The sequence below is a fragment of the Macaca mulatta genome, chromosome 3, assembly GCF_049350105.2.
Source record: "Macaca mulatta isolate MMU2019108-1 chromosome 3, T2T-MMU8v2.0, whole genome shotgun sequence".
In the NCBI taxonomy this organism is placed as follows: Eukaryota; Metazoa; Chordata; class Mammalia; order Primates; family Cercopithecidae; genus Macaca; species Macaca mulatta.
The window spans coordinates 34,153,323-34,174,281 of NC_133408.1; the positions used below are offsets into that span (position 1 = coordinate 34,153,323).

The 20,959-nt window shown below is 59.5% G+C and overlaps 1 protein-coding gene across 1 annotated transcript in view; it reads left to right on the forward strand.

Moving 5' to 3' along the window:
- FAM20C (FAM20C golgi associated secretory pathway kinase) overlaps positions 1-20,959 on the forward strand; it is a 67,885-nt gene that overhangs the window by 39,121 nt on the left and 7,805 nt on the right. The window contains 2 exon segments of the mRNA NM_001193713.2: positions 15,902-15,994; positions 17,966-18,081. Of these exon segments, the coding sequence (NP_001180642.2) occupies positions 15,902-15,994; positions 17,966-18,081 (209 nt within the window).

Here is a 20,959-nt window from a genome sequence, read left to right on the forward strand (position 1 = left end):
TACTGAAGAAAACCCACTGGTGAATACAGGGAAAAGCAGCACATCCACCTGGCTTCCGTGTGGACCCGCTGCTGCACCCTGGTGGGTCCTGTAGCCCCAGCTGCTCGGGAGGCTGAGGTGGGAGGTTCGCTTGAGCCCAGGAAGTTGAGGCTGCAGTGAGTGATGAAAGAAAAGCCGGCGAGGGAGATGATGCTGGAGGACACAGACCAGGGTGGTCCCGGCCAGGGCAGCCAGTGCAGAGGCAGGAGCAGCAGCCCCAGCAGGACCCTCCCATCCGAGCAGCAGGACGGGGCCGACCCCAACCGTCACGCAGACAGGAGACAGGAGTGGGTGCACTGGGGGGTCTGTTCCAGGGCAGCCAAGACTCCTGGAGGGCAGAGCGGGAGCAGCAGCAGTGTGTGCCGGGAGCCCGGGGTGGTCAGGGCTGGGGATGGCGACTGACACACGGGTAGTGGTGGATGACACTCATCGGCAGGGCCCCATGCGAGGAGGGTCCCGGCATCGAGGGCCCCATGGGAGGAGGGTCCTGGCATCAGTGGGGCCTCATGGGAGGAGGGTCCTGGCATCAGTGGGGCCTCATGGGAGGAGGGTCCTGGCATCAGTGGGGCCTCATGGGAGGAGGGTCCCGGCACCGAGGGCCCCATGGGAGGAGGGTCCCGGCACTGAGCGCCCTGTGCGAGGAGGGTCCCGGCATCGAGGGCCCCGTGGGAGGAGGGTCCCGGCATCAGTGGGGCCCCGTGGGAGGAGGGTCCGAGCACCAAGGGCCCGTGGGAGGAGGGTCCCGGCATCAGTGGGGCCCCGTGGAGGGAGGGTGCCGGCATCAGTGGGGCCCCGTGGGAGGAGGGTCCCGGCACCGAGGGCCCGTGGGAGGAGGGTCCCGGCATCAGTGAGGCCCCGTGGGAGAAGGGTCCGGGCATCGAGGGCCCCGTGGGAGGAGGGTCCCGGCATCGAGGGCCCCGTGGGAGGAGGGTCCCGGCACCAAGGGCCCTGTAGGAGGAGGGTCCCAGCTGAGGTCATCCAGCAGCCGCACCATGTGGCCTGGGCTGGAAATGGTGCTCTTGGTAAAGCCCAAGCGTGGTCAGGAGGTTGCCTGCCTGTGTCCAGGTGGGTGAGCAGGAGGCCTGAGGCCCAGAGGAGCACCTGTGAGGTGCGCGTGCGTCTGGCTGGGTGGGCACCTGGCGGTGTGTGCAGCCTTCCCGGCTCCCACGGCCTCTCAGGTACCGGGTCTTTTTCTGCCTGTCTGGCAGGGTTTGGAAGACGGTGGTTTTACATAATGCGTGAGAGGTTGGTGTTTGGCCCACCCCTCTTTGGGCCTCAGTTTCCCATCTGTGCCCAGGGGCCTGGGGTGTTCCTCGGTGCTGAACAGGACACCCAAGGACTCCACCCTCCAGCCCCAGCAGCCGCCGCCACCCAGGGTTCTGCCTCAGGCTTTGCTGTTGGTCTCTGCCACAGACCCGGCATCCGTTCCATCGGCCTCGTCGGGCTGTCCCTGCTTTGTGGAACGCGCTGACCCGGGGAAGGCATCTGGCTCCCCCATCAGACCGGACGCCCCTTTCCCTGCTCGGCGGCCGGCCTGGCTGGGTAGCAGCGGGAACAAGGAAGGACAGCGGCTCTTTGCTTTAGGGGAGGTGACGTCCTGAGCTGCCTCCTCTGCAGTGCTTCTTGGAGAAACCCTGGGGCACACCCCACTCCCCATCCACCTGGAGAGGGTGGGAGTCGGGGGCCCTGCACCAGCAGACCTTGCCTGCCCGTCTGTTCTCCCACGTGTCCAGTGGAGAGAAGACAGCCGAGCCTCCCACCTCTCAGACCCCATCCAGGGACATCCCATGGCTCCACAGAGCCGTCTCTCCCTGGACAGAGCAACCCTCACACCTCACACGTGGCCCTGGATGAGGGCCACGGTGCTCCCGGGTCACCACCTGCACTGACCGTCTCCGGGACTGCAGAGAAGAATGTCCCAAAGGTTTTTCGAATCAACTCACTCAAACTGCTTAGCACAGCGCTCAGTGCAGAGTGAGAGTCACGTAACTGTTGGCTTCTCGTCCCTTACAGGCCTTGGTAATAAGCTGCCAGTTTCCTCTATTTTTAACCAAAGCAAACGTTTTCTATTTTCCCACAAACTGAAGAGCGTTGAAATGTTTGTTAGCGGCAACAGTGGGAACCATTCTATGAGAAAGTGACACGTGGTCCTGACGGCGGTTGGAGGGGCCAGCTCCGGGAAGGCCTAGCGCCGCGGCTGACCCGCCCCTCGGCCGTGTGCGTTGCGGGATGGAGCACCCGGCGTGGTGTCCCTCTCGCTGAAGCCACAGTTGTTAAGGAGCCCTGGATTTTGGAGACACAACAGATCCTCTTGGAGCCAGGACCTCTCCAGGGATGGGTTGTGGAGCCAGACCTCTGGGCCTGCAGCCCCAGCCTTCCTGGGCCCGAGGAGGCCGGTCCTCAGAGGGGCCCAGATCCAGGAGGAAACACGGACGTTCAGAATGGCAGGAGCCTGTGTGTGATTTCTGGAGGGCCCTGAAGCAAAGAGCACAGGCCTGAGTCAGAGACTCCTGGTTCCCGTCCAAGCTGTGCCATGTTCTAGCTATGCAGTTCTATAGACGCCTCTGTCTCCTTCCAGACCTCGGTTTCCTTGTCTTTAAAATGGGGGCAGCCATGAGAGCCGTGGGGGTTCCTGTGAGGACGCGTCGCCCGGCCCAGGGATGCACGTGTGGCGTTTGTCACCCTCTCTCTGGCTCATTCGTGAACAGCGGTGCCTTCTCTCGATCATTCCGTGTCGTTTCCTAAGTGTCACGAGCCTTAGCAGTGATGGCCTGACCGGATTTGGAGGAAACAGGTCGGAGTTTTATAACCTTTTCAGCTGGGGCTAAATCACCGTGTCCATCTGCCCTGCCTTCATGTGGCCGGGGGTCCTGTATTCCCCTCCTTGGCTGCTGGAACAAATCACCGCAAACGCAGTGTCTTCACACAACACAAGTGCCCTCTTCTCAGCCAGAATGCAGGAGTCCGAAAGGACGTGAAGGCTGAGCTCCCCCGGGAGGCACAGGGCGGAGCCGTGTGCCGGCCCTTCCAGCTCCTGGAGGCTCCTGCATTCGAGGCTGGGGTCCTTCCTCCACCCTGAGACCCGGCCACACAGCGTCTTCCTCAGTCGGGTCTTCCTCGGCCCCTCCTGTGGGGACCCCGTGGTCTCTCCTTCCTCAGAGCCTTAGCCACATCTGCACAGTGCCTCCCGCCACGTGAGGCAGCAGTCACAGGCCCTGGGGTTCGGACGCGGACAACTTTGGGGCACCATTACTCTGCCCGCTGCAGAAAGCCTGGGAGAGGTCAGCTCAATCTTCATTCTCACTTTAGAGTGAATAACCACAATTGGTACACCTCCTGTGGCTTTTATCAGAGCTGAGGGAAGCCTTGTCACAGGTGCTGTGTCCCCCTGGGAGCTGCCTTCTTGTGCCTGCCTTTCCGGTGCCCTTTGAGGCCCAGGGAGGCCGTCCTGGCAGGTGGAGGGGTGACCTCTGTGGGGCCTTCCTCAGTGAGGAGGAGCGCACGAGAGCCTTCCTGGGTTCGGCCACCAGAATTTCACCCGGTTCTGCCGAGTCCCCCTCCTTGTGCCCTCATTGGAACCCTGACCTCAGAGCTGCGGCCTCTTTCCTCTGCTGGGCTTTTACAAGGGCGACAAGCCCAGTCAGAGGTTTTGAAGTCGGCCTTTAAAACTTGTCACTGCTGCCCAGGACTGAGGGTGGGTGTGACCAGGTGCAGCTTGATCTGGCCTCACAGGCCTGACCACTCCCTGTATTGGGGGTGGCGGGCCAAGGGCAGGGCTGGCGTGGCAGGACCGGGACTCCTCCTGACCCCTGGTCCTCTGGGGCCACAGGCTGTGGCTGTCTCTCGTGTCTGACGCAGGGGGCTTTGCCGAGAAGGTTCTTGGGGAGGAGGAGCTGCTGCATGGGGTCTGCGGCCCCCGGCACTATCGGGGCATCCCTGGGCCCAGTGTCTGCCCTCAGCATGTGGCATCCCTGGGCCCGGTGTCTGCCCTCAGCATGTCGCTCCTTCATGCACAGTTCAGTAAGTGACCTAGGAAGAACAGAAAGGCGGGTGTTGAAACTCTGCCCTGTCCTTCCCACTCTGAGGCTGTCCTGGCAGAGTCATGTGGAAGGTCTGGGACGGACAGCCCGGCCCAGGCCCTCCCTCTGTGGGTCAGCGAGCTCCCGTCCCTGCTGTTTCTCCGAGATGAGTCCCAAGAAGCCCACGGCGCTGGATGTCTCATGGGGACCTCGGCACCCGCTTCCCGGGAGCCCCCAGACCAGCACCCCCATCAGGTGCATTGCAACGCGGCAGCTAGGCAGGCAGGGTGGGGCGAGGCAGGGAATGGGCCACGGTCATGCCAGGGATGGGCCACGGGCCACTTGCTTCTCGGAAGTTCCCTGTGTGTTGAAAATGAGAGAAATGTCACATCACTTTAGCCCAGGCTGTGGCATTTTCAAACTGTTTACACTGAGCCCAGGCTGCGGCATTTTCAAACTGTTTACACTGAGCCCAGGCTATGCCATTTTCAACTGTTTACACTGAGCATGCCGGTGTCTTCTGTCCCCACGGTCCAGGGTATCCGGCGCCTTCTCAAATGCCAGACGCACATGCACTGCCGATCTGTGAGCTCAACCCTGCAGCCCGGTGAGCCCCTGACATGAGTGTGAGTTGCGGTAACCGGACCTACGTCCACGTGAGGGGCAGCGGGTGTGAGTCTCAGGACGGCCGGGCAGGGCGTTCTGTTCCACCCTGCATGCAGTCGGCCTGTTTGTTTTTACTGACTTCCTTCTTTGAATGATGGGTTTTTTTTTTTTTTTATCATCTCATAAAAAGCAAAACCAGACCCCCTCCCTGAGCCCTGCCGAGGAGGCCCTGGGTAGCTGGCCCTTCCCTGAGAGCAGCGCTGTCTCCTTCCACTCGGGTGGGGCCGGTGGCGTTGGAGTTGCTGGAGCGGCCGGTCAGCTCAGCTTTTGCTGCTGGGAGGGACACTTTGTCTGGCCTGAGTTGCGTGGAGGGTCAGTGGCGGATGGAGCTGCACACCTGTCCCACTCGCTGGCAGTTTCCTGGCACGCTGACCAAGCTGGTGAGGACCGTGACTTCCGGGCCTGGGCCCAGGGCTCCCGGCGTGCTTTGGACTGATCGTTCCTGTTCCAGGAAGCTTTCGGGCGACTGCCCTGCCTCTCCCCCAGCCATGGCATGCTCTGCTGCTCGGCCAACCCCGCTGGATCTGATAACATCTTTCCACGTTTCAAACCCCGACTCCTGGACAAGCAGACCGTGCCTGTCACCTGCTCTCCTCACCTGGTACACCTTCTGTCAGGGCGCCCAGGAGGAAGGAGAGGCTGCCAGGTGACCGCCTCGGCCGAGTTCGTCCCCTTCCGTGCAGCGGGTTCAGTACTTTTCCAAAACCTTTTTCCTGGGGGCTGTATCCGCAGCACCCCTCCGAGGTGAGAGGCTGAGCGTCTCCTGGCCGAGGTGAGAGGCTGAGCGCCTCCTGGCCGAGGTGAGAGGCTGAGCGCCTCCTGGCCAAGGTGAGAGCGGGCCTGCTGGTCTCCGCCGAGGCTGCCCCTCTCCTCTCAACCTTGCAGGTGTGGAGAGAAAAATCCCAGTCTTCCCAGGTTGCCCAGCACTTCTGGCAACCCTTGAGGTGTCCTTTGCAGCTCCTGTGAGCCACCTGGCTCTGAGAAGCCTGCATGGCAAGGCCAGGGGATTGAAGCCACAGATGCCTCCTGCTGTCACCAGTAGACCTGATCTCAGGTTTTTATTGGCTGCAAAAACATCCCCCCTTCCCCTCTCCCTCACCTGGAGACCCCCTGGGATCGTCTTGCTCCCACTTCGTACTCTGCAGAAAGGGAAACTGAGGCCTAGGGCCACCCAGCAAGCACTCTTTCTGCTCCCCTCATGGGTCAGGGGACGTCTCACCAGGGCACAGCAGAGCACTTGATGGTGGTGATGATGATATGGAGGGTTGATGGTTGGGGTTTCATGTGGAGATGAGGCAGGGTGCCCTGGAGTCTGCAGACCCAGTGGCTGTCGGGCTCATCTGGATGTGTGGTCAGAGGGCAGAAGACTCCAGGAGCATTTCAGAGCCTCTTCCAGGAGTGGAGCCTGGACAGAAAGCGTGTCATCACCACTTCCCTGAACTTCCTGGACTGTTCTAGGAAAAGGGGCCATTCAGAAGCCAGGGACAGCCCGGAGGTGGCCCGTGGGGCAGATTGTCTTGGCCTGCATGTCAAAGCCGTGAGGATCCCGGAGCAGGCTGCCTCCGGGCTGGGAACAGAGCTGCTTGTTCTGTGAACAGCCAGGGTCATCGGAAACCCCCAGGTATGATATGTAGGGATCAGGAACCGTGCTAGAACCAGATTGGCCTCAAGGCAGGGCCTGGTCCCTTCTCAGTGCAGCAGGGCTTGGAGCCACCTGGATTCCACGTGCATGAACTGCTCAGAGGAGTAGGCAGGGGCAAGGAGAGAGGGACAAAGGCCAAATCATTGGCAGAGAGAGAAGCTAACATTTTGGCATCACATCCGTTGTCACCGTACCTCAGGTGATAACAGCTCAGGGTACACTCATAGCAGCAGTGGTGCAGATGCTGGTGATGACGGTGCTGATGGTGATTGTGATGATGTTGACAGTGATGATGGAGATAATGTTGATGGTGATGATGAAAATGATGACGATTATGATGGTGGTGGTGACCATGGTAGAAGTGATGGTGACAGTGATGATGGTGATGGAAGTAATGGTGACAGTGATGGTGATGGTGGAGGTGATGGTGATGATGATGGTGGAGGTGACGGTGATGATGGTGGTGGAGGTGATGCTGATGATGGTGATGGAGGTAATGGTGATGGTGGTGATGATGGTGGAGGTGATGGTGATGGTGGAGGTGATGGTGATGATGATGGTGGAGGTGATGGTGATGATGACGGTGGAGGTGATGGTGATGGAGGTGGAGGTGGTGATGATGGTGGTGGAGGTGATGGTGATGATGGTGATAGTGATGGTGGTGATGATGGTGGAGGTGATGGTGGTGATGGTGGTGATGATGATGATGATGGTGGAGGTGATGGTGGAGGTGATGGTGGTGATGATGGTGGAGGTGATGGTGATGATGATGGTGGTGATGGTGGTGATGATGGTGGAGGAGGTGATGGTGATGATGATGGTGGAGGTGATGGTGGAGGTGATGGTGGTGATGGTGGTGATGATGGTGATGATGGTGGAGGTGATGGTGATGATGATGGTGGTGATGATGGTGGAGGTGATGGTGGTGATGGTGGTGATGATGGTGATGATGGTGGAGGTGATGGTGATGATGGTGGAGGTGATGGTGGTGATGATGGTGGAGGTGATGGTGGTGACGATGGTGATGATGGTGGAGGTGATGGTCATGATGGTGATAGTGATGGTGGTGATGATGGTGGAGGTGATGATGGAGGTGGTGGTGATGATGGTGGAGGTGATGGTGTTGATGGTGGAGGTGATGATGATGATGATGGAGGTGATGGTGATGGTGGTGGAGGTGATTGTGATGGTGGTGGAGGTGATGGTGGTGATGGTGATAGTGATGGTGGTGATGATGGTGAAGGTGATGATGATGATGGTGATAGTGATCATGATGGTAATAAGAATAATGATGGTGAAGGTGATGACCATGGTGGCAAAGATGATGATAGAGGTGATGGTGGAGGTGACGATGATGTGGAGGTGATGGTGATGTGGAGGTGATGGTGATGGTGGTGATGGTGGTAGAGGTGACACTGATAGAAACGGAAGGAATGAGATGACAAGAGCTCGAGGCTGCAGATAGATCTAGACCTCTCTGGACAATTCTTTGACTGAGTCCTCATTCATTCATTTGTTTATGAAACGCCTGTTCGGAAACAAGCACTTGGCCAGGCATGTGATCCAGAAAACAGAACACTCTTCCCTGGGGCCCTCCCCCTTGGGTCCAGCGAACAATGCCATCCAGTGTAGCCAGGGCCAAGCCACCTTCTGCCTCAGGCTCCAGGAAAACCCCACAGAGGGGCTGAGACAGACCATGGCAGGGCTGGCAGGGGGCACGTGCAAAGGCAGCGGACGGGGGGGCTGCGAGCTTGAGTCTGGCTTCCTGAGCACATCCTCCCTGAGCAGGGGGCGGAGGGGAAGGAGAGGAGGGGCAGGTGCTGGAGAGCTGACTTGTATTCTAGAGGGAACTGGTGAGGGTTCTCCAGTGATTGGAAAAACCCCAAGTGGGGCCAGGGCTTAACGGGTGGGGTGACCTTCAGGGGTGAATTGTCCTGAAGGGGTGGTTTGTTGGAAGCTACTTTCTTCCTTACCCCTGGGGCTGTTCCCTCCCTGCTTCCTCCTGCTGGGGGCACCTGGGTCTGGCCCCTTCCCTGGGACTTTCAGCCCGCCTGTGGCCTCGGGAGCGGAGCCCAGAGTAGAATTCACTGCCCGCTGCCCTCTGCCCGGGAGTGGAATGCAGGGTCAGGTGGGAGCCGCCAGATGGGATGTGCTGTAATGACGGGATTTGTGCAGGTGACTCAAGTCGGCAAGTCATTCGTCTTCTGTGTGAACTTTGTCTCTTTGCAGTGAGGAAATCGGACTCCACCTTCACTAAATGCGCTTTCCCAGCCCCTCTGCAAGGCTGTGCCGGGGACAGATCGTTGGAGCCGGGTCCTAATCCCCATCTCGCCAAGAACCCTCTGACAGCGCTGTTCTGTGGGGGTTGTGTGTGTGTGTGCACTCCTGTGAGTGTGCATATCTGTGAACGCACACACGTGCACTTGTGAGTGTGTAAGTGTATGGATGCACGTGTGCATGAATGTGTGTACGCACATGTATCTGCACGTACGTATGTGTGTGCACACGTGTTAATGTGCATCCATCGTGAGTGCCCGTGTGTGCGTTTGTGAGTGTGCAGGTGCGTGTGCAGGGTTTGTGTGTACATGTGTGTTTGTGCATGCGTGCGCGTACTGCAGTGGGTGGTCAGAACTAAACCACCCAGCATCCGGGCCCAGCCCCATGCCGATGCTCACTAGACACTGCCTGGGCCTGCCCCTCCCTGGGCCTCAGTTTCCCCAGAGGCCCCCTGAGCTCTGGCAGGCCTGGAGAGCTCTGCGTGGATGTCCCATTATATTTCACCTGCTACTGAGACGTCCACATCACCACGCGGTGAGCTCCTACAGTATACCAGGAGTGTATGCCCGTCCCACAACAGCCCTGGCAAGCAGCTGCTCTTATTCTCCCTCTGGGGTTTGGAATCCGGACTGGCGAGAGTCAGTGACAGCAGCAAGAGGAGCCACCAGACCTGGAGATGTGCCGCCTGTGGGCCTGGGGACGCAGATCTGACAAACGCCCTTCTGCAGGCCTCGTGTGTACGGGACAAGGGGCGTCTGCAGGACCGAACGATTGCAGAGGGTCTTCCCGGAGGCGACGGCCAGGACAGTCCTGACTGAGGAAGCAGGAGGAGGAGGATGGGAAGGGAGGGCAGGCGGGGCCGTGGGCCAGGGAGGCAGTGCTGTTCAGTGCACTGGGGGCAGGGCTGGTGTGCTGGGGGAGGGGGTGGACTCGGCTCCCTCCATCCTGGCCAGGGCGCGGGACGGACGGTGAGCAGACACCAGAGGCCTCAGAAGGCCCCATTTTCAGAGCCCCACTGCGCACTGCTAGCTGGTGTGCCCATTAGATTTAAGATAAAATCAGATTTAAAACTTAGATCCTGGAGGCTCTGGTCACATTTTGAGTGTCCCACAGCCATGTGTGGCCAGTGGCTGCCGAGTTGGACAGCACAGAAGCTCACGTCCAATTTCGAGTGTCCCACAGCCACGTGTGGCCAGGGGCTGCCGAGTTGGACAGCACAGAAGCTCACGTCCATCACCGAGGAAGCACCAGTGGACAGGCGGGCTGGGGGTGAGAAGGTGACCCCAGGCGCCCACACCAACGGGCAGGCTCAGAGGGACATGGAGTGGCTGTGTGTCCAGGGGACCTGGCCTGGGTGAGAACAGCTGCCCCCACAAGACAGTACCTAAAAGAAACCTGTGCCAGCCGGGAGACCTGTGCCAGTCGGGACACCTGGGCCCCAAGAGACCTGTGCCAGCTGGGAGACCTGGGCCCCAAGAGACCTGTGCCACCCAGGAGACCTGTGCCACCCGGGAGACCTGTGCCAGCCGGGAGACCTGTGCCAGCTGGGAGACCTGGGCCCCAAGAGATCTGTGCCACCCAGGAGACCTGTGCCAGCTGGGAGACCTGTGCCAGCCGGGAGACCTGGGCCCCAAGAGACCTGTGCCAGCTGGGAGATCTGTGCCACCCGGGAGACCTGTGCCAGCTGGGAGACCTGGGCCCCAAGAGACCTGTGCCAGCCGGGAGACCTGTGCCAGCTGGGAGACCTGTGCCAGCCGAGAGACCTGGGCCCCAAGAGACCTGTGCCACCCGGGAGACCTGGGCCCCAAGAGACCTATGCCAGCCGGGAGATCTGTGCCACCCGGGAGACCTATGCCACCCGGGAGACCTGTGCCAGCCGGGACACCTGGGCCCCAAGAGACCTGTGCCAGCCGGGAGACCTGTGCCAGCCGAGAGACCTGGGCCCCAAGAGACCTGTGCCACCTGGGAGACCTGGGCCCCAAGAGACCTATGCCAGCTGGGAGATCTGTGCCACCCGGGAGACCTGTGCCAGCCGGGAGACCTGTGCCAGCCGGGACACCTGGGCCCCAAGAGACCTGTGCCCCAAGAGACCTGTGCCAGCTGGGAAACCTGGGCCCCAAGAGACCTGTGCCACCCTGGAGACCTGGGCCCCAAGAGACCTGTGCCAGCCGGGAGACCTGTGCCAGCTGGGATACCTGGGCGCTGCCTCTGCAGTGGATGTTCTAGGAGCTCACAGTTTCCTAACTGCTTTATCAGGCACCCTGTGGTGCAGGGCTTTGCCCCAAGGACCTACAGTGAATTCTAACTGCCCAACTAATGAGTCGCTGAGGATTTTCTAAAGAAAATAAAAATAATAATAATGATGATTATTTTTTGGAGACAGGGTCTCACTGTGTCATCCCGGCTGGATTGCAGTGGTCCCTGCAGCCTTGACCTCCTGGGCTCAAGTGATCCTCCCATCTCAGCCTCCCGTGTAGCTGGGACCACAGGTCCACCATGCCCAGCTAATTTTTTTATTTTCCGTAGAGATGGGGTCTCACTGTGTTTCCTAGGCTGGCCGTGAACTCCTGGACTCATGCTGGGCCGTTCCGGGGAGTCACTGTGCAGACATAAGGCTCGAAGTTTATGGAAAAGAAATCTCGCCTGCATCTGGATTTCTCTTTTTCCAGCTAAAAGTTACTAAAATCTAGTAGAACTCGTGTTCTGTGGAACGAGTTTTGCTCAAAGCTAATCCTTCCAAGTTGAATACGACGACGGCCTTTTAACCTTAAAAATACCCAACACTTCAGCAGCTACCAGCCCCGGAACTGCGGGCTGACTGCAGCGGACCGTTTGGTCTGACCTTTAGTGTTTTAGAAAAATGAAATCCATTTGTCAGCACTTAAAAACCGGGAGATTCCACAAGGTCTAGACTCTTTCTCTTGAACCTCAGGATCCCGGCCAGCCTGGGCCTCGGCTCTGCAGGGCCACCCTGTGGGCAGCGCGTTCAGTTTGCCGCCACACCTGCCCCCGCCCTGCCCCACAGGCCGACCCGCCTTTGCCGCTGGTGTGCACAGAGACGGCAATGACCGCAGACCCGCGGGGTCGTGAAGCAAATGTGTCCTTCAGGCGCCAGCCCACCATCCACGTTTTATTTTAAGTAGCTCCTGGAATCCCCATCTGGCCTCGCACCTACTCGGGGCCCTGTCAAGGCAAATGTTACGTGGGATCGTGGAAACTGATCTGTTCCGTTTCTAGCAGCCCAGACTAGTTCTTAGAAAGGCCGTGCGTGGTACAAATCCTTAACCCCCAGCAAGAAACATTCAGGAAACGTGGAGAATTGTGGCCACAGCTGTCTGAGAACAGTGTGGGAGGAAGGGAGCCCGGGCAGCCTGTGACCCAGACGTGGTCTCCCCCAAGGGATGTGGACGTCCCACTCAGGACCTGAGCCCGGCCCTGCTGTTCGTGCAGTGATGATGTCAGCCCGTGGCAGGGCCAGGAGGCTCCCAGGAGTCAGGCGGACCGCCGCTGTGTATATGGAGGGAAGGACCCGGCCGGGGAAGCCAAGGGTTGGGAAGGTTACGGCATCTGCAGTCTGCATTGCTGGAGTGCTGGAGCCCAGAAGGAACGCCGTCAGCCCTGAGTGGGAGGTGTGGGCCGCAGGGCGTGTGAGCTGAGGATTCCCGCCGGCTCTGTTCCCAGCACCTGGAAAGGTCACCAGCGTTTGATTCTGGTAAATTCTTCCTGGGTGGGGGGCTGAGTTCCCTCCCTGGGCCTGGCCTGGGAGGACGCCCTGGGACGGGCTCTCCCTCCGGTGGAGGCGGCGGCCAGCCTTGGTGGAGGAAGCATGCTTCCCCTCAGACATGACCTTGACAATTGGTCAACATTTCCACCATGATCACATCGGTCAAACACTTGCGTGGACAGGCACGGCACAGGGCCCTGCGGCTCGGCCCCCCTTCCCCTGGAGTGTTGGCCTGAGACACAGAAGCCCTGTCGTGTTTACAGAACGGCACTAACCTTTCCTAAGCAACCCCACCTGTGGCCTTGTGTCCCTTGGCCAGGGTGGAGGGACAGGGCGGTGCCCGCATTGCCCTTCTTGGCCTCTTACTGTGGGAGGCGTTGACGGCAGAGCCAAAGGGTCCTGGAGGCCGTGGGGGAGACTCGGAAACGGGGGAGGTGGGAGGTGACAGGGTGCACACAGCAAACCGGGGCTGAGCCCGGCCTGGGACACTGAGCCCAGCCTCTCCCCCGTGGTGTGACTGTGGGTCCAGGGTGGGTGTGCCGGGGCCCCCCAGCCAGTGCAGGAGAGGCCTTTGAGCTGCTTAACTGAGAAGGGGCCACTGGGAGCTGGGACCCCGGGCCTCCGTCACGTGGGCCTGGGCTGCTCTGCGGGCCCGTCCGCATCTGGGTCCCCGTGGTCCTGAAGACTCAGGGTGGCCCTGAGAAGGCTGGAGCTTCACCCCACTTTTCAGATGAGAAAACTGCAACAGACGGCGTTTGCGTCGCTGTAGGGGGCGGGGGAGGCACACGGGGTCTCGGGTCGTGGCAGTAGGTTGAAGAGCAGCCTGTGAATCTGAGTAAGACCCAAGTAAGAGTGTGCGCCTAGGGCTGACTGGACCCAAATCCGTGGGTGGGCGCGTGAGTGTTCTGAGGCACTTGGTGAGGAGATGTGCTCTGAGACTGCGTCTACTGGCCTTGTTTCCTGATTAAAAACTGGTGTCGTGCTCCCTGGGTGCTGGGCCGGCTGCCGCCCTGCTCACCCTCACAGACAGCCACAGGCCCGCCTGACATCCCCAGCCTGCGTCCTGCTGTGCTCTGGAGCCTCTGCCCTGCTTCTCCGAGGGGCCGAGCAGGGCTGGGCGGCGGTCAGGGTCCCAGCTCCAGGCTTGGTCTCAGGTGTCCTGGCTCCCCCAGCCCCAGGCTCCCACCACGTGCAGAGCAGAGCCCCTGGCACTGCCCAGGCTTGGTCTCAGGTGTCCTGGCTCCCCCAGCCCCAGGCTCCCACCAAGTGCAGAGCAGAGCCCCTGGCACTGTCCAGGCTTGGTCTCAGGTGTCCTGGCTCCCCCAGCGCCAGGCTCCCACCACGTGCAGAGCAGAGCCCCTGGCACTGGGACAGGAATGGGGAGTTCGTGGAGCCCAGGAGGCTCCTTCGACCCGGGCTGTTCACATGGAGACTGGACCTCCTGCCCCCGGCCCAGGCCCCCTCTCTGCCCAAGGCCAGAACAGTGCTTGAGTGTACTAAGCGTAGTCGCTCTACTGCCTGAATTAATGAATGAATGAACAAGTGAATGGACGGGACCCAGGAGCCCTGGGCTGAGCCACCGACGCTGGCCCCTAAGGAAGTCACTCACTCTCTGGGCTCCATGTGCTCATCTGTAAGTGGGTGAGCGTGTGACCTCCAGGTCTCCCTCGTCACGGGAGAGCCCCACGGATTCCAGGCCTGGGTGACAGCAGCAAGGGAGTCCCACTGAGCAGCAGCCAGGTCCTGTGGGGAGCCAGCACCCCCGAGAGCAGCTAACGGGGTCCCTGTTCCCCGCAGGGCATCTGCCTGCCCCTCGACTTAGGAACCCAGACCCAGGCCTCGTGCTGCTGGGAGGGCCCCTGACAACCCCAACGTCCACTGGGTCCTGGAGAAGCCAGGCTGGGAGTTGGGTGGACCTGGTGCTGGGCCATCCAGGCGTTCTTTACCCCACCCTGCTCCTTCACCCCACCCTGCTTTAGGGGCAGGCTCAAAGCAGCCTGTCCTGGGCCTGGGGCACTTAGGCAGCATTAAATCCCCACGGTCAGCATCCACCAGCCCCTCACTTTCCATGTAGAGAAACGGGGACAGCGAGGGGGGAGCTGCTGACCAGCGTCCACTGCGGGCGAGGTGGCTGGCGGCCGCTGGTGGTCCAGCTGGGGCTCTGCGTTGGCTGTCACGGGCGGGGCACCGGAAGTTCCAGCAGCGTTCGCCTCTGCTCACTGGGCTGGGGGTGCTTGTAGCGGGCAGAAGCTCATCCTTGCTGTGGCATCTGGGAAGGTTTTGTGGAGTTTGCCTTTGAGCCGGGCCTTGAAAATGACTTGCACTTGAAGCTTCAACCAACAGACCTCAAAAGTACAGGGTGTGGGAACATGCTGTACACACACAGAATGAGTTCCACAGTCCGTGTAGGGCTGGACACCGTGCGTCCAACAGCCTGTCTGCAGGCCTTGTCAGAGCCTTTATGACGCGCGTGTGGATGGGGAAGACCTGGCGGGGCGGGCGGGAGGAACTACTGCCCAAACTCCAGCCTTCTCTGACCAATGACTTCTTGAGTGCTGAGAAGTTGAGGCCCGGCCGTCTGTAAGACACTCGTTAGGAAATGCTAACAGCCGTCTGGAGACGTGAAGGGAAGGTCGTCCCAGGAGGGCGGAACAGCGTGCACAAAGACAGGAGTGTGGAGGGCCAGGAGACAAGCGTGGGAAGCAGCAGCTGACAGCCGTGACCCCAGCTCAAGAGACGGGAAGCAGCTCAGTGGGAACTGAGGCCGACCGGCGGGCCCTGCAGGGCGGGAAGGAGGGAGACATTGGAAAAGGGGTCAGGTCACCTCTTCCAGGCTTCAGAAAGAGGACCCACGGCAGCCCCCAGAAATCTCCCAGCCTCCCTCACGTCCCTTCCTGAGAGCTGGCGGGCAGCGGAGGCAGGTGTGAGGGGCAGCCGGTCCGACCTGACCCTGGCCTCCGGGGAAGTCCGTCTCGTTTGTTGAGGGGGCTCCTCTTGTACCAGGGCCTGCCCCTCCCCGTGTGTGGGCCCATGCGGCCCATGCTCTGCCTGAATCTCTGGGCACCAGGCAAGAGCGGCTTCTCGGGAGAATCCGTTTGGCTGGTGGCGTGAACCTGGGGTGGGCTGTAAATATTTAATAACCAGCTCCCCGGGCGTAATAAGCCTGATCTGCAGTTTGCCCGTTTCCGTGGTGTGAGAACTGCCCCCCGGGCTGATTTCGAGGTCACCAGCGTGGAGTTGGGAGCACGCGGGGTGCTGCTGCTAGAGGGGACTTTGGCTCTCGGCTGCAAGAGACAGAAACCCCTAATCAGGAAGGGACGAGACCCTGGTGCCTGTCGCTTCTGAAGGGAATGTGTTTAACGTAAGTTGATATCGTTTAATTTTTAATGATGATTGTGTTTCTTGACAGTTAGCAACACCCTTAGAAAGAGAACAGTGGGCTCTGGAGGGCCGAACCCAGCACGTCCCGCCTCCTCCGGCACCCGGAGGTTTTCTCGGTGACAAACCGTTTCCGTTTCTGTCCTGTTTTCGCAGACAAACGAGGGAGCAGGAGACGCCCCCTGACTTTTTTTATTTCTCTGACTACGAGAGGCACAACGCGGAGATTGCAGCCTTCCACCTGGACAGGTGAGCCCTTCCTCCGTCCACGCTCCCGTGCGCTCAGACCCACCGGTCAGCCGGGCCGTCTTGCGCTGGACACAGCAGGACGTCGTCGTCACCTTGGTCACCATCAGGCAGCGCTGGTGCCTGCTCTCCCCCCACCCCGAGTGCTGCCCTGACCAGGCCCTGTGTGTTCCCGTAGCCCACACAACACGTGGTAGGGAGACCCTTTCATATCCCCCCTCACAGACGAGAAACGGAGGCAGTGAGAGGCGATTTGCCCAGATCTCCGTGCTCCTAACCGTCCCTCTGTCACGGAGGGAGAGGGTGCCCTCAGGGAGCCTTAATCCAGATGGGCCCCTCAGGCACCCCCACCGTTAGGGCAGACAGGAGGCGCAGTAGCTGCTGTGCGGTCCGTAATAGAGGAAAAGGCAAGAGGGAAGGAGGCAGGGAGGGAAGGGGGAGTATTTAGTGCCACGAATCTTAACACGGAGAGTCACAGGGCGCAGATGTCTCCGGGAGACCAAAGCAGGCTTCCCGAGGAGGAGGAAGCCACGTTCGCAATGAGGGGGCCCGGAAGGCCCCGCGGTCGCCTGTCTCCGCTGCCCCAGCCCAGCAGAAAGTGAACCCGTCGTGAGGGTCAGCTTGGCCCTGCTGCTGGGGAAGTGAGGGGGTCCGTGTTCAGTACCCTCCAGGGGCAGTTCACGGGCCTGGCCCTGGGTCCAGAGGGGCCCCGTGGATTGAGGGACCTTGCCCTGGTGCAGTAGAGGGAGGAGGCGCCACCCTCAGCCCCCTAGAGCCTCCTTGTCTGCCCTGCAGGGCCCTGACATGTCCCAGCCCGGGGTGCGGCCCCAGAGCCGGCAGCACTGGCATTGCCCTGGGCCAGTTGGAATGCAGAGTCCTGGGCTCCACCCAGACCTGGGACCAGAATCTGCATTTTCACAAGATCTCTAGTGACATGGGCGCACGTTGGAATTTAAAGGGCTTTTTTTTTTTTTTTTTTTTTTTTGAGACGGAGTCTCGCTCTGTCACCCAGGCTGGAGTGCAATGGCTGGATCTCAGCTCACTACAAGCTCTGCCTCCCGGGTTTACGCCATTCTCCTGCCTCAGCCTCCCGAGTAGCTGGGACTACAGGTGCCGCCATCACGCACAGCTAATTTTTTGTATTTTTTAGTAGAGACGGGGTTTCACTGTGTTAGACAGGATGGTCTCAATCTCCTGACCTTGTGATCCACCCGCCTCGGCCTCCCAAAGTGCTGGGATTACAGGCTTGAGCCACCGCGCCCGGCCTAAAGGGCTTTTTTAAGGATCAAAGTCTCCTGTGGTGACTACAGAAATCGCCAGAAGCCCGATTTTCAACCATTTCAGCTATCTAGAAGAGCCTGAACCCATAAAAGGGCTTTTCTATGAAAAGAAAGACAGTGGCCACCAAGCCAGGGAGGGTCACTCGTTAGGAAACAGCTCCCCTCGGATCAACGTGTTTATAAAGCAGGACACAGAGCCCGGTGCCCAGGCAAGCCGTCTGACAGGTGGAGGGGGCAGGTGCTCCACACAGAGGCACGGTCGGGCCCTGGGCCCCGGGTCGGCCCTGGCAGACGGCCCACGTTCCTCCACACCTGGTCATCTCGCCTCACAGGATAATCACCACGTCCTCCATCAGCAAGAAAAGCTCTCGCCCTGCATTCTCCACTTAATTAAGCAAGTGGGAGCCTGCGGTGTGGTTCAGAGAGAGTTCCATTAAAAGTGGTGCCTTTAATTTAATTTTGTTTTAAATTTAGCCCTGGAATGAGGGCAGGCTTTAGCTATGTGGGCAGTTGGCGGTGTGTGCCCATCAGCGAGGCGACGCCAGCCCCGGTCCCTCAGGGGCCTCTCCCGCCCCCATCACCGCAGGGCCAGGCAGAGCCCCCGGGCCTAGGGCTGGGTTTATTCGGAGGCAGGGAGACAGAGGCCGGCTCAGCCGCACAGAGCACAGAACCTCCCATGCCCCTTTCTTGCCAGGATCCTGGACTTCCGCCGGGTTCCTCCCGTGGCCGGCAGGATGGTCAACATGACCAAGGAGATCCGGGACGTCACACGGGACAAGAAGCTCTGGAGGACCTTCTTCATCTCTCCAGGTAGCCTGGCACGGGGGGCCCACATTCATCTCTCCAGGTAGCCTGGCACGGGGGCCCACATTCATCTCTCCAGGTAGCCTGGCACGGGGGGCCCACACCGAACCCACAGTGATGGGGCTTGAGTACCTCTAACTAAAAGAAACCACGTGCAGTGCCGTTCCCAACCCACCTCCCATGTAGGGTGCCCTGTGCCCCCTTCCACACCAGGTGCCGAACCACAGACAGCTTCAAGGTGGCACCATCACCATTTAACCGACGTCCTGCTGTGCACAGAGAGGCTGTTTCTTCTTCCATTTGTTTGTTTATTTTAACTGGTGAAACGATTCACTTTCGGGAGGTCCTAGCCTCTCCAGGGAGCCTTCTCCAGGTGGCCCAGCCAGCAGACCTCTCTGGGACCTGCCCACCCAGATTTAAACACACCCAGCAGAACCCCCGTCCTATAGCAACAGGGTGGGCGGCCTCCCCGGCCTCGGTGAAGCAGCTGGACTGTGAGCAGGGCTGGCCCCGGTCCCCAGTCCCTGGTGCCCTTGAGGGGATACAGGATGGCCTGAATGTCAGGTGGGAATAGATGTCTCTGTTGGTGCTGAGGTTTATAAAACCTTCAAGACTGTACGTGATAAGTACAGTGCACACGTAAACACACTATTTTCTACTTAATTATCTACCCAGGTTGCTTTAACCCTGACATTTGGGCTGGGTGTGGTGGCTCATGCCTGTAATCTCAGCATTTGGGGACGCCAAGGGGGGAGGGTCACTTGATTTCAGGAGTTTGAGGCCAGACTGGGCAACATGGCCAGACCCCTGTCTACAGGAAATAAATAAATTAGCAGCCGTGGTGGTGCTTGATCTGTGGTCACAGCTACTCAGGAGGCTGAGGTAGGAGGATTGCTTGAGCCCAGGAGTGGAGGCTGCCGTGAGTGGGGATCGTGCCAGTGCCCTCCAGCCTGGGCAACAGAGTGAGACCCTGTCTCAAAAAAAAGAAAAGAAAAGAAAAGAAACTGGCATTAGCGGCTCTGCCGAGGGCTTAGTCCTCCCCTCCGAGCGCCTCCCTTGCGCCAGGCCCCTGCTTCACAGCCTGTTCCCATTTCCACCGCTCACCTGCCGAGCTCTGGGACACTCCCCTGCCTGTTCTGAACTCGGTCCCCTACGTTTCCATCTTGAAGGTCAAGAGTGGTCCCAGCGGTGGTGAGTACTGCGGAATGAAGGCACCCAGTGGTCACCCCAGGATACCCTGCAGAGCAAGGACCTCGCTGGGGAGGGGCCCTCCGGGTTGGAGGCTCTCGCTGTCAGGGGCCTCAGCCGCTCTCCTGGCCCGTCTGTTTAATTCATGCAGATAAAATCCAATTAGGGCCCCTGATTAGCTGCGTCTTCAGATTTGCTGGCACATAAAACCTTGACCTGAAAGCTCATTTTCTGCAGATGTTTCAGATCGATGTGTGGACTCTGCACTTTCTCTTAACTGTATTCATGAATTTGTCAGAACCAGGCTTCTGAATCCATGATTTAATTAAGTTTTGTTCCGTCAGCCGGGGCTCACCGAGATCCTCATTTGTTTTCTTCCTCTCAAAGCCCATTAATAAGAGAAAAATAGGACAGAAAGCTCCACAGAGGCAGGAAGAAGGGCTCCCTTCCCTGGTCCAGTGGTGCCTGGCCTCACACACCAGGAATCGGGGCAGAGGCAGAGCCTGAGTGTGGGGGTCTTTGAGGGCTCCCCGGTCCGCTGTGCCTGAGCCAGGCACACCCCAGTGATGGGGAACACATTGGCTCACAGATAATTCAGTCCCTGTTTGGATGGCTTGAGCTGTCCATCTTTTCTAAGGGGCTGAAACTCGCCTCCCCACCCTGGGAGTCCAGGGCTTCCTAAGCACGACTGAGCTCCAGCCGCTGTCAGCCGTTGGATGGACCCTGACCGCACCATCCGGGCACTGCCTCCTGCCCCACCGTTCACAGGACTGACCGCCCTGCAGCCCGCCATGCACACCCTGGTGCCCGCTGAGGCTGGGCTCCACCCCGGTGATGCCTGGATGCCTGACTGCTTCTTATCCACGTCTTTTTACAATTTTTTATTGCAACTTTTACAGTGATGGATTCCAAAGGTTCCAAAGACTAACATTCTCCATCCTCAGGTGCCAGCACCCTGTGCAGCGACGGCGGGAATTCCTCCAGCTTAGGCTCGATTCTCTGCATTGCAGACCAGGCTGTCAGTTCAGGACCGACTGAAAGAGACCGTCACAGGGTCGCGCAGGGAGGAGTCAAAGACACCCATTGATGCTGAGAACGTGCCCTGCCTGGCCCTTCTCCGAGCAGCATCTCCGGAACTCCTCACTTCACTGTAAAACGAGCCTGTGGGGGCAGGTTGCTCCCTCCCCATTTTTAAGGTCTTACTGAGTGACTGGGCACAGAGGCTCACACCTGTAATCCCAGCACTGGGAGGATCACTTGAGCCCAGGAGTTCAAGCTCAGCCTGGACAACAGAGCGAGACCCCATCTCTACAAAAAATGAAAAAAATCAGCCAGGTCTGGGGGTGTGCACCTGTGAGTCCAGCAACTCGAGAGGCTGAGGCAGGAGGATGGCTTGAGCCCAGGAGGTCAAGGCTGCAGTGAGCTATGATTGCACACCACTGCTCTCCAGTGTGGGTGACAGAGTGAGACCGTGTCTCAAAAAAAAAAAAAAAAGAAGACTGAGTTGATTATCAGTCCAAGCAGGTGTATTAAGTCACTTCTACGTCCCATGTTGGCTGACGCTTGGAATCCCCAGGTCCTCAGCAGGCCAGGGACGGTGGTCACCGGAGCACCCCTGAGCTCTGCACTGCAAGTCAGCCGTCGACCACCTTTGCTGCCATTGCTGGAATCCCTTCTCACGTCTCCCTGGAGCCAC